This window comes from Cebus imitator, unplaced genomic scaffold (assembly GCF_001604975.1).
Source record: "Cebus imitator isolate Cc_AM_T3 unplaced genomic scaffold, Cebus_imitator-1.0 Scaffold435, whole genome shotgun sequence".
In the NCBI taxonomy this organism is placed as follows: Eukaryota; Metazoa; Chordata; class Mammalia; order Primates; family Cebidae; genus Cebus; species Cebus imitator.
Genome location: NW_016107750.1, coordinates 89,433 through 101,744, shown reverse-complemented (window position 1 = coordinate 101,744; position 12,312 = coordinate 89,433). Strand labels below are relative to the sequence as shown.

The following is a 12,312-nucleotide window of genomic DNA, read 5'->3' as shown; positions in this document are numbered from 1 at the left end:
AAAAAAAAAAAAAAAAAATCTATTACGTAGATTACATAATAATTGTCAGTTTAATTATTTGTAAGTGTGCACTTCAGTGGCATTAAACACAGCTGATGGAGGTGAGTAGAGGAGGGAGGCGTTCTAGGCACTGGCTGCTGCCCAGGTAAAAGCTCGGAGTCAGCGCGGTACACCTGTTGAGACGGGGATTCCTGACAGAGGCTGTGAGATTAAAGAGGGAGGGGCAGGATGAGAAAAGTTCTTAAAAACCAGTGTCCCATCTGGAGGCCTGGAAGTATGTCACTGGAGTGCTTGTATTAATGGAAATTTGGCCATTTCTGCCACTGAGGGGCTGTGTGACCTTGGGCAAGGTGCTTACCCTCTCTGAGCCTTGGTTGTCTCACGTGCAAAAAGAAAGTGCTTTCATTCCTTCAGCTGGTTCATGAGCAACTTGGCTAGGGGAGCCAAGCCCTGGGCCTCACTTTGAAAGGTGTTTGTTGAGACTACCTGAGGTCATGTGTGTTGAGTGGCCTTGCACAGTGCTGTCACTTCAGGTGCTCATGGCCTATCCTATTTTGTGATTGTTCAAAAGTGGTAGAACACTGTACACATGTAAGACACTGTCATTAGAGGTGAGGAAGCTATAACTGCAGGGAGACTGCTGAGAGCTGCTGCCCGGGCCCAGGCCTAGAGTTGAGGCTTGGAACAGGGCATCAGCCAAGGGTCCAGGAATGTTAATGTGTTTGTCATTGATCCGTGTGGAATTTGTTTTTGAGCATGGGGTGAGGTAGGGTTTCATTTTCTTTGTTCCCTTTTTTTCTATCATGTTTGAAAACTTATTTCTTTCATTAATTTTATTATTTTTGTTATTTGATACGGAGTCTTGCTGTTGTCGCCCAGGCTGGAGTGTAATGGCACGATATTGGCTCACTGCAGCCTTCACCTCCCAGGTTCAAGTGATTCTCCTGCCTCAGCCTCCCAAGTAGCTGGGATTATAGGCACCCACCACCATATCTGCCTAATTGTTGTATTTTTAGGAGAGATGGGGTTTCACCATGTTGGCCAGGCTGGTCTTAAATTCCTGACCTCAGGTGATCCGCCAGCCTCAGCCTCCCAAAGTGCTGGGATTACAGATGTGAGCTACTGCGGCCAGTCTGTTTATTTTCATTTTAGAGACAGGATCGATCTCTCTCACCTAGGCTGGAGTGCCATGGCGTAGTCATGGCTCACACAGCCTCAAACTCCTGGGCTGAAGTGATCTTCCCACCTCAGCCTCCCGAGTAGCTAGGACTACAGGTGTGTGCTACCACACCTAGCTAAGACTTTTACTTTTGTAGAGACACGGTCTTGCTACATTGCCCAGGAGGGTCTCGAATGCCTGGGCTCCTTCCACTTCAGTTTCCCAAAGTGTTGGGATTATAGGCGCCCAGCCATTGTAATTGTTTTTCTAGATGAACAGCTAGTTATTCCAATACCAGTTGTTGGGTGGGCCTCCCTACCCACAGAGGCTTTTTTATAATTTTTTTTTTTTTTTGAGATGGTATCTCGATCTGTTGCCCAGGCTGGAGTGCAATGGCATGATCTTGGCTCACTGCAACCTCTGCCTCCCAGGTTCAAGCAATTCTCCTGCCTTAGCCTCCCAAGTAGCTGGGATTACAGGCATGTACCACCACACCTGGCTAATTTTTTGTATTTTTAGTAGATACAGGGTTTCACCATGTTGGGCAGGCTGGTCTTGAACTCCTACCCTCAGGTGATCCAAAAGTTTTTCTTTTTGTCTTTTTCTTTTAATTTATTTTATAAAGACGGGGTTTCACCATGTTGGTCAGGCTGATCTTGAACTCCCGACCTCAGGTGATCCGCCCACCTTGGCCTCCAAAGTGCTTGGATTACAGGCGTGAGCCACCACGTTCGGCCGTGTTTTTCTTTTTGTAAAGGAATGTTTAGGAAATGTTTGTATCATGCTTGTGCAGGAGTCACACTTACCTTCTCTGTACTGTTCCAATTCGGCAGTATATGTGCTGCCAAAGCAAAGCACCCAGATTCTATTTATTTATTATGGTTTTTTTTTTTTTTTTTTTCTTTGAGACTGAGTCTTACTCTGTCATCCAGGCTGAGTGCAGTAGCCCAATCTCAGCTCACTTCAACCTCTGCCTCCTGGGTTCAAGCAATTCTTCTGTCTCAGCCTCCCAAGTAGCTGGTATTATAGGCATGTGCCACCACGCTTGGCTAATTTTTTGTATTTTTAGCAGAGATAGGGTTTCACCACATTTGCCAGGCTGACCTCAGCCTTGAACCTTTGCTCTTGAACTCCTGACCTCAGGAGATCTGCCCACCTCGTCATCCCAAAGTGCTAGGATTACAGGCGTGAGCCACTGTGCCCAGCCTAATTTTTTAATTTAGTAGAGATGAGATTGAGTTTGCCTGTTCACCTTGTGCCCAGGAAGCTCCTCCGGTGTGCAGGCCTGAAAGGCTTGGTCACACCCTGCTGTGAAATGTGGCAGCTGACATGTGAGAGCACATGGATCTTGGTGACAGTATGGGAACCCGTTTCGGGGAAGGCACCTGAGGTCATTTTAGTCTGAGAAGCAGAAAATAGCTGGAGGGCCAGGGTTAGAACCAGGACAGCGAGGGTAGAACAAGGGCAGTGAGTTTTCACGGCTGTGTGTTGTGTTGGGGTCCTGGGCTTGGTCCCACGGTGGATGGCTAATGTGGCCTCACCAGGGCTTAGCCACCTCAACAGAGACGGGCTTTGGGCCCATGAGAGTGCCTATGCCCTGTGATGAGAATTCACCATGCTTTTGTCTCTGCAGCCAGAGCTCAGCTTTGACTTCATCAGCGAGAAGTGGTTTGTGCACTTCATCAGGAAGCTGCAGGCCCAAGTCCTGCTCGTCAAGTAAGTCCAGAAGAGACATGGGTGCCAGGAATCTCCGGGAGGGAGCCCTGGCTTGTGGCTCCAAGTTCTCTGCATGGTGACCACACCACTGAGGCTGGAGATCTTTTTTGGGAAGCCCTCCTGGCAGCAGGGTCATGGACTTAGAAAGTTTTGTCAAAGGAGGGGAGGGCTCAGGCAGCAGAGGATGGGCCAGGGCTGTGCCACGCCTTTCCACAGGTGTCAGCTGGGGGCATGCCCAGGTAAGCCTCTATAACCAGACCACAGGAGGCAGAGGTGGGCAGACCTCAAGAAACACAAATGCAGGCCAGGCATGGTGGCTCAGGCCTGTAACCCCAGCACTATGGGAGGCTGAGGTGGGTGGATCACGTGAGGTCAGGAGTTCAAGACCCGCCTGGCCAACACGGTGAAACCCCATCTCTACTAAAAATACAAAAATGAGCCTGGTGTGACGGTGGGTGCCTGTAATTCCAGCAACATGGGAGGCTGAGGCAGGAGAATTGCTTGAACTCGGGGCAGAGGTTGCAGTGAACTGAGATCACATTACTGCACTCCAGCCTGAGTGACAGAGTGAGACTCCATCTCAAAGAATAAAATAACACAAATCCAAACCACAGCGAGAAACCACCTCACCCCATTGGGATGGCTGGAACCAAATAGGGAACGGGTGGCAAGGATGTGGAGCAGTCAGAAACTTCACGCACTGCTGTGGGGCTATGAACTGTTCTGGCAGCTTCTCGAGCTACTGAACACACTTACCATGCTACCAGCACTTCTAGGTCTATCCGTAAGAGAAATGCAAACATGTCCACACAACCTGAACACGAATGTTTGTAGCAGCATTCTGTAATAGACTGATGGTGGAGATGAAAAAGCGTTCAGTGGTGGCTCGCGCCTATAATTCCAGCACTTTGGGAGACTAAGGTGGGCAGATCACTTGAGCCCAGGAGTTTTGAGACCAGCCTGGGCAACATGGTGAAACCCCGTCTCTACAAAAGATACAAAAAAAAAAATATTAGCTGGGAGCAGTGGCACATGCCTGTGGTCCCAACTACTCAGGAGGTTGTAGTGAGCTGTGATTGTACCACTGCATTCCAGCCTGGGTGACAGACCAAGACCCTGTCTCCAAAAAAAAAAATTAAAAAGGTGGAGGATACAAATGTCCACCAGTGGATAAACAGGCAAGCAAAACATGATCCGTCCACACCACAGACTTTTTGAGATGAACTCTTGCTGTGTTGCCCAGGCTGGAGTGCGGTGGCATGATCTTGGCTCACTGCAGCCCCCACCTCTTAGATTGAAGTGATTGTCCTGTCTCAACCTCCCAAATAGCTGGGACTACCAGTGCCCGCCACCACGCCCAGCTAATGTTTGTATTTTTAGTTGAGATGGGTTTTACCATGTTGGCCAGGCTGGTCTTGATATCCAGAGCACCTCGGCCTCCCAAAGTGCTGGGATTACAGGCATGAGCCACCATGCCTGACCCACCATAGACAATTTTTAAGCAGAAATGAAGCACTGACATGAGCTGCAGCATGGATGAACCTTGGAAACTACACTAGGAAGTCAGACATAAATGTCTACATGTCGTAGGACTGCATTCATGTTAAAGTCCAAACCAGGGCACACTGCAGAGAAAAGCCAATTCATGGTTGCTCAGGACTGGAAGCCTGTTGGGGGGGGGGTGGTGGGGGGGTTGTGTGTGTGTGTGTGTAAGCTCAGAGGTTTGGGATTTCTTTGGGGGTGATGAAAATGTTCTGTAATTGTAATGATGGTCTCACAATGCTGAATGGGAGGGTTTTAAGACATGTAAATTCTCTCTCAGCCAAGTGCGGACTCCAGAGCCTGTTGAGATCCCAGCTCTGCTATTCTGGGCTGTGACTGGCAGGTTCTCAACTCCCTGTGCCCCTGCAGGGTGCACCTGAAGCATTCGCTTGCCCCTGGCTTGTCCCACCTGAGTATGAGCTGAGACTAACTGAGCCTCAAATTCAGTCTAGGGTCAGGGGACCCAGCTGTGGGAGTTGGGACAGCCCAGGCTTTGGTTTCTCCTCAGAGGCCTGAACACAAGGCAGGATGAGGACAGTGCTGGGAGGCAGTTCTAAGATGAACCCCAATAACCCCAACTCTTCACTTTCCAGAGCAATCCACGGATATTTCGATGTGAGAAGGGAGAATGACGCTAACAAGGAGCCCTTCTTGTACATGATACGCATACTGAAATCCACCCTCAAAGAGGTAAGGTGTGGAGCTCAGGCAGCTGGTGTCTGTCACTGTCACCCACTCTGGTCCCACCCCACCCATCTCTTTTTTTGCACTGGGAAAACCCCTGGTCTGACCCCAGGCCCAACAGGTGACCACCAGGAGCTATCAGGCATCACCCTCTACTGTGGTCAGTCCCTAGAGACCTGGGCACAAATATAATCAGAATTCAGGAAACAAATCTTTTTTTTAAAATTCTTTTTACAGCACCTTCACTTAACAGAAACAAATCTCTTATAGTCCTTACGTACCCACCCCTCCTTCCTCGGGCCAGACACAATTCGGTGACCCAAATGTCAGAGACAGTCTCACATTTTTAATTTTTTTGAGAAACAGGGTCTCGTTCTGTTGCTTAGGCTGGAGTGCGGTGGCTCAGTTGTAGCTCACTGCAGTCTCAAACTCCTGGGCTCATGATCCTCCCACCTCAGCGTCCTGAGTAACTGGGACTACCAGGTGCATGCTATCATCCCAGCTAATAGTCCCACTTTTTGTTTATTGGAGGCAGTGTCGATCTGTCACCAGCCTGGAGTGAAGTGGCACAATCTTAGCTCTCTGTAACCTCTGCCTCCCAAGTGCAAGCGATTCTCTTGCCACAGACTCCCAAATAGCTAGGATTACAGGCATCTGCCACCATAACCAGTTAATTTTTATATTTTTAGTAGAGATGGAATTTTTAACATGAGGGCCAGGCTGGTCTTGAACTTCTGACCTCAAATGATCCACCTGCCTTGGCTTCCCAAAGTGTTGGCATTACAGATGTGAGCCACTGCACCCAGCCCACAAGTTGTTTTTTTTGAGATGGAGTCTTGTTCTGTTGCCCAGGCTGGAGTGCACTGGCATGATTGTAGCTCACTGCAGCCTCTGCTTCCCGGGTTCCAGCGATTCTCCTGCCTCAGACTCCTGGGTAGCTGGGATTACAGGCACATGCTACCATGCCTGGCTAATCTCTGTATTTTTTAGTAGAGATGGGGTTTTACCATGTTGGCCATGAACTTCCGACCTTGTGATCCATCCGCCCTGGCCTCCTGAGGTGCTGGTTTTACAAGTGGGAGCCACTATGCCCGGCCTATCTCACATTTTATAGGCTCCCAAACCACAGCAGACCTGACTGCTGCCTCCCTTTACACATCACACCAGTGGGCATGCTGGCTGTAGGTGGGGGTGGCTTTTGCCTAGGTTCTTGGGAGCACCTGATGTTTCATGGTCATCTACCCATGAACACCTGACCCTGGGGCCTTTGCAGGTTTCTAGGCACTGTCACAAAGGGAAACCCACCTGTGGCTGGCCAGCTGCCAGGTCAGTGCCCAGGCAGGCAAGGCCTTCCAGTCTGGGTTCTTAAAGGCAGGGACAAGGCTGCAGGCCGCTCACACCCCCACCTCATTATCTTATCTCAAGCGGACCTCCTCTGATAGAGTCACAGCAACCCTGGTCATCGCCCCTCCCTGTCCCTGTTAGGCAATTTCAAAAGTGAGCTGGCCTAGACCCCTGCGAGGCCTCCAAGTCGCCAGGGCTTGGACAACTCCTGGGGTGCTGTGGACTGGTGGGGATCCAAGGAGCCGAGTGTGGGGAAACTCACCGTGGGAGGTGCAGGGAGCCAGAAGGCTGTGGGAGGGCCTAGTGTACCTCAGAGCCTGTGGAGCTCCCGAGGCACCTCTGGTCACATCTCACCACGTGCCCCTTCCCCTTTTCAGCGGTTCCAGTTTGTGGAAGTCCCAGGCACTCACTATGTCCACATGAACGAACCCCAGCTTGTGGCCGGTATCATCAGCTCCTTCCTACAGAGCAAACCCAGGCTCCCAAACCAGCTATAGCTCTGGGCTTGGAGCTATGAAGACCTCGTGCTCCCAGCCTCGGCACTGAGACTCTGAGTTCCCGAGCCCTGCAAGCAGGCCAGGCATGGTGGGGAAAGGCTCACTGGTCTGGAAGCCCAGCCTAGGATGGTAGATTCAGGGGGAAGGGAGCAAGATTCCAACTTGAACATCTGTGACCTCAAGAGGGAGACAATCTCCAGCCAGCTGGAGGGAGGAAGGGCAGGGTAGGCCCACCTAGGCCTTTCCTTGTGGCCCAACTGGATGGAAAATACGAGATGTGCTGGTATTCTCACTGCTTTTGAGGCTGTTTCGCTGCAGCAGGGGCATTTCCATTGTGGTTAAGGGGAGAAGGGTCCTTGAGAGGAGGGTATGGAGGCTGAAGGGGCAAATCCTCCTCTGGGCACACCCCAGGACTGCTGAAGCACAAGACCTGAGGGGTGGCACGGTCCTTCACTCCCAGCCGTGTGGCCTCTGATCGGGGCTGTTGGACACAGTGGCCCTCAACCCAGGGCCCACCTCGCCTCAAGTTCCTTTTTGGTGTGGCTCTCCCAGCTCAGTAAGGTCGGAATTTGCGCTGGGCCCGAAGCAGCTCGATCCTCTGCTTGTCCTCCTCGAACTTCTTGCGCAGCTGTGCTAGATCTGGGGGTGAAAAGCACAGGGCAGGGTCAGCACACCCCAGGGGGAGCCAGCTTGCTCATGTTCCACCCCTCCTCCCAGTTATTGTCAGGGTACGTCTTCCCCCCACCAACCCATCCCCCTTCCCAGCTCTGGTTTGGAGGCAGGGTCTGGATCCCTTAAGCAAACAACACAGCTGCAGGCCAAGTCCAAGGCCAAAGTGGGCTAGCCTGGAGATGAAGCCCCAGTGACCAAGCAAAGGTACCCGTACCTGCCCCTGCCCAAGGGGAAGAAAGGAGTCGGGACCACTCAGCCTGGAGGGACCCTGGGAATCGGTAAAGGGACTCCACCCCTAGTGCTGGTAAATGCAGATGGCAACTCTGGTCACCGAGTGGCCCAGGTGAGGGGGAAGCTGAGGGTCTACAGTGAGCACGGGCAGGAGCCAAGAGAGCCAGTGAGGCAGGGAAAGCACCAGTGAGTGACTGGGCGGGTGGCTCAGGGTATGCCGCAGAGCCCGTCCCCGTGCCCGCAGGGAAGCTGTCCTGCAGGCAGTGGGACAGAGGGCTCAGCCGCAGCACTAGGACTGGCCCACAGGTGTTCAACCATGGGAGGGTCCCCTGAGGGCCACCTGACATACCACACACAGTCTGCAGCACCCTCTCTGCACCCACAGTAGGTCTGTAAGTAAGTGCCTTGCGCACTTGGACTCCTTGTTGGGTAGAGACTGACAAACGCCAGCACTAAGTGCAGAGGGGCCCAGAGGTGGGCACTGAGGACTCGGGGTCCCCACCCACTGAGCAAATGCAGCTGCCTCTGGTGGGTGATGGGGTGACCCAGCCACTACACAGGGTGCTACCAGGTTGGGCTGCTTTCCACAGAGCCTGGAGGCGACCCTGTGCACAGGCCTCATCCACAGCTGGGGCCAAAGCCATGGAGCCTGAGGATGGGCTGGGGGCATGGCTTACGTTCCATCTTGCTCTCGCGGTGCTGCCAGGTATAGAAGTTGAGCAGCTCCTTCCGGGCGCGCTTCCGTCTCTCTCTCTCCAGCACCCGAAGGCTGGCTGCTTCCGTCCGGGGGAGCACAGCCCTCCGGCCACAGCGGGTCACCTTCACCCAGCCCTCCTCGTCAGGGACACCCTCTTCCCCCTTGGCCTTAGCTTCTTCCTGTGCGGAAGGTGACCCTGTTGTCCGGCAGGCTCCTGGGCCCTCCTGCAGCCTCCAGCAGCATGCCCTCCTCCCAAAGTCAGAACTGTGCTACACCCCCACAGGGGCAAGGCTGCTCACTGCCTCCCAGCAAAGCGTTGGGGCTGAGGGTGGCAGGAAGAGCACAGACCTGCTGGCGCTGCCTCCTCCTCCACTACCGACCATGTGGAGGTTAGATGTCACTCAGCCAGGCAACCCTGGATCCAGCAGGGATGAAGGGGAGCCTAAGCCTCTACAGAGTGGCCAGGGACAGGCCGCCACTGCCCTCCTACTGGGGCGTCACCTTCCCACAGCCACATGGGCACTGCGGCGCCCGGCCATCCCTTTAGAACCCCTACCTCAGCAATCTTCTGGTCATACACCTCCATGAAGGTGTCCACCTCCACCCTCAGGGCCTCAGGGTCGGGCAGAGAGTCTGCGTAGTCACGGATCCACTCTGAGAAGGGAGCCAAGGAGACGGGCTTCCTCAGGCCTGGCATTGGGGCCCCTCAGGCACATCGGGACCTTTTCACACAGGGCCTGGGGCACAGGTGCGAAGGAAATCCCAGTGGCTGCAAGCTGGGCCCTTGCCTCTGCCTGCCCAGCCACTCGGTGCCAGGGGCTCAGGCTAACAACTCCCTGGGGGCCCAGACATAGCCCCTTCAGCCCTTCTGCCCAGCCCTCCAGACACTGCTCTCAGGGAGCATGGATGTGGCTTGTGACATTCAAAAACTGTCCCCATAATGTCCCACCAACCCAGAGCCCAGGAAGGAGGCACCAGACCCCTTCACCGGTACTGACTGTGAATGCCACTCTTCACAGGGTGGCTCTCTGTGGATACCAGCAGGGGGCCCTTCAGGGCCAAGGCAGCTGACACCCCACCTGGCTTCTGGAACACCACGTAGGCTACCTGGAACCCCTAGAGGGAGAGAGATGTCAGAGGGTGGGGGCTCTTTCCCACGTCCGGAACAAGGTTTCCAGGCCTGCCCTCAGCCTAGCTGGTGGCTACACCAGGGGAGATAGTACTAGGCTATTCCTGAGCTGTGAGAGAACCAGAGGCCATCCCATAATCCAGGTCATGGCAGCCACACTTCCTGTTATCCTCCTTCTGTGGGAAGTGACATCTGTTCCCAGCTCTTCCCCAGGAAGAGGGGACAGGCAGGCTTCCTTTCTTCCAGTTACAGGAGGAATGCAGTGAAAAGCAGGGTTGCCCTGAGCCAGGGCAGGTTTTTGGAAGCCAGGTGTGGGCGCACACACCATGCCAGATGCCACTGTGCAAGGAGGAGGTGTGGGCTCCAGGGCCACCGGGAAAGCTGTGAACAACAGGGCTCCTGGAGACCCAGCCCCAGAACCTAGGGAAGGAGATCCCTCAGTGGGGGAAGCAGGAGGGGAGCTGGCGGAGGCCCTGCAGGCAGCCAGCACAGATGGTCCCTGAGCTTTAACCGGGAAAGAAAAGGCAAGGCAGGAAATGCAAGGATGTGACAAATCTGGGATGGAATCGCAGGCTTTGTCACCCGGACAGCCTCCTAGACCACACAGTGAGGATGGGCTCAGGACCACAGAGAATGCTCTGACGTCCCACTGCCAGCTCCCCCGACACACTCGGATGATGCCCCACCCACCTCACTCTAAGAGAACCCGTGCTTGGGGGCTCACCGGAACTGGCTTGGGATGAAAAAACTTCGACCTTGGCTCCTTCGGGCTCTCGGCCGGGTCCGGCTTCTCCTGCAACTCCACAGACTGGACAGGGCCACAGGAGGACAGGAGGTGGGACAGGCATTCCTGCCGGGGCGAGAGGGAAGCTGAGTGTGAGCATCCGCAGGGCCGTCCCCAAGCCTCCCTCCACCCTGGGTGGCGCTGCCAGGGTTCTAGCACCCCTGAAGGACTCCACGCCACTGCCATGTCTGCCCACAGCCGGAGCCTGTGGGCACTATGCCCTCTGACCTGTTCCCCAGGGACAATAAAGAGGTAGATACTCCCGCTCTTTTTTTGAGTTGGAGTCTTGCTCTGTAGCTCAGGCTGCAGTGCTGTAGAGTGATCTCAGCTCACTGTAACCTCTGCCTCTGGGTTTCAAGTGATTCTCCTGCCTCAGCCTCCTGAGTAGCTGGGATTACAGGTGCCCACCACCACACCAGCCTAATTTTTGTATTTTTAGTAGATACAGGGTTTTACCACATTGACCAGGCTGGTCTAGAACTCCAGATCTCAGGTGATCTGCCCGCCTTGGCCTCCCCAAATGCTGGGATTACAGGCGTCAGCCACCCAGCCCTGGATATTCCCGCTTTTTTTTAATATGGGGTTTCACCATGATGGCCAGGCTGGTCTTGAACTCCTGACCTCAGGTGATCCACCCACCTCGGCCTCCCAAAGTGCTAGGATTAGACATGAGCCACCGCGCCCCGCCATTCCCGCTCTCTCATGCAAGACAGGTGGGGACATTCTCGCTGGTATTCTGATTTTACGCGACAACTAAGTTTTACCACCTGAGCCAGAAGCAGTCAGACTATGCTGTGACAATCAGGATGGTGGTGATCTGTGGGGCAGAGGCAGGAGGGGGTTTCTGGGATGTACTGCTGTGTCTCCACCTGGCTGCCAACTACACAGGAGTATTCTGTCTCTGGGGTGCAGTGAGCTGGAACCTGCAGCCGGGGACCTTCCCTGCATACATGCTGCACTTCAATTAGGGTCAGAACCAACACCCCTTGTTCTCCATGTTTCTTTTTTTCTCTAAGTTTAGAGAAATCTTTTATAAATTAGGGTTTCCTTTGGGGAAAAAAAAAAAGTCATCTAAAATCTAGCAATTCCCTTGGCTGGGCGCAGTGGCTCACACCTGTAATCTCAGGACTTTGGGAAGCCGAGGTGGGTGGATTACTTCAGGTCAGTAGTTTGAGACCAACCTGGCCAGCATGGTGAAACCTCATCTCTACTAAAAATACAAAAATTAACCAGGCATGGTGGCAGGCGCCTGTAGTCCCAGCTGCCTGGGAGGCTGAGGCAGGAGAATCACTTGAACCCGGGAGGTGGAGGTTGCAGTGAGCCAAGATCACTGCACTCCAGCCTGGGCAACAGAGACTCCGTCTCAAAAAAAAGGAAAGAAAATCCAGCAATTCCCTTAGTTTAGTTTCTGTGAAAAAAATTGCGTTTGGATAGAATTAGAGGCATTTTTTATTATACTTTACTACTTTTAAATTATGGACATGTATAACCTGAAAAAAAAAAAAAATGTAATTCAAACAACTTTGGGCTGCTTAAGATTATACTTTTTTTTTTTTTTAAGACAGAGTGTCACTATTGCCCAGGCTGGAGTGCAGTGGCACAATATTGGCTCACTACAACCTCTGCCTCCCAGGTTCATGCAATTTTCCTGCCTCAGCCTCCTGAGTAGCTGGGATTACAGGCGCATGCCACCATGCCCAAATAATTTTTGCCTTTTTTTAGTAGACAGGTTTCACCATATTGGCCAGGCTGGTCTCGAACTCCTGACCTCGTGATCCACCTGCCTTGGCCTCCCAAAGTGCTGGGATTACAGGTGTGAGCCACTACGCCTGGCCAATTTTTTTTTTTTTTTTTTTG

General features: G+C 53.1%; 2 protein-coding genes and 1 non-coding gene across 4 annotated transcripts in view; 1 reads left to right on the top strand and 2 right to left on the bottom strand.

Moving 5' to 3' along the window:
• The window catches only part of SERHL2 (serine hydrolase like 2), a 26,578-nt gene extending 19,344 nt beyond the window's left edge, over window positions 1-7,234 (top strand). For both annotated transcript variants that reach the window (XM_017510281.1, XM_017510280.2), the window contains 3 exons: window positions 2,793-2,875; window positions 5,011-5,107; window positions 6,823-7,234. In XM_017510281.1, coding sequence (XP_017365770.1) covers window positions 2,793-2,875; window positions 5,011-5,107; window positions 6,823-6,942 — 300 coding nt within the window. In that variant the 3' untranslated portion in view covers window positions 6,943-7,234. The remainder of the gene's footprint in view (window positions 1-2,792; window positions 2,876-5,010; window positions 5,108-6,822) is intronic.
• On the bottom strand, window positions 1,912-2,017 carry LOC119468470. The gene has a single exon (XR_005197152.1). It is a non-coding gene; the product is annotated as a U6 spliceosomal RNA (small nuclear RNA).
• RRP7A (ribosomal RNA processing 7 homolog A) overlaps window positions 7,224-12,312 on the bottom strand; it is a 7,972-nt gene continuing 2,883 nt past the window's right edge. The window contains exons 2-6 of the mRNA XM_037731993.1: window positions 10,396-10,746; window positions 9,541-9,658; window positions 9,099-9,196; window positions 8,523-8,721; window positions 7,224-7,581 (exon numbers count right to left, since the gene is read on the bottom strand). Coding sequence (XP_037587921.1) covers window positions 7,496-7,581; window positions 8,523-8,721; window positions 9,099-9,196; window positions 9,541-9,658; window positions 10,396-10,746 — 852 coding nt within the window. The 3' untranslated portion in view covers window positions 7,224-7,495. The remainder of the gene's footprint in view (window positions 7,582-8,522; window positions 8,722-9,098; window positions 9,197-9,540; window positions 9,659-10,395; window positions 10,747-12,312) is intronic.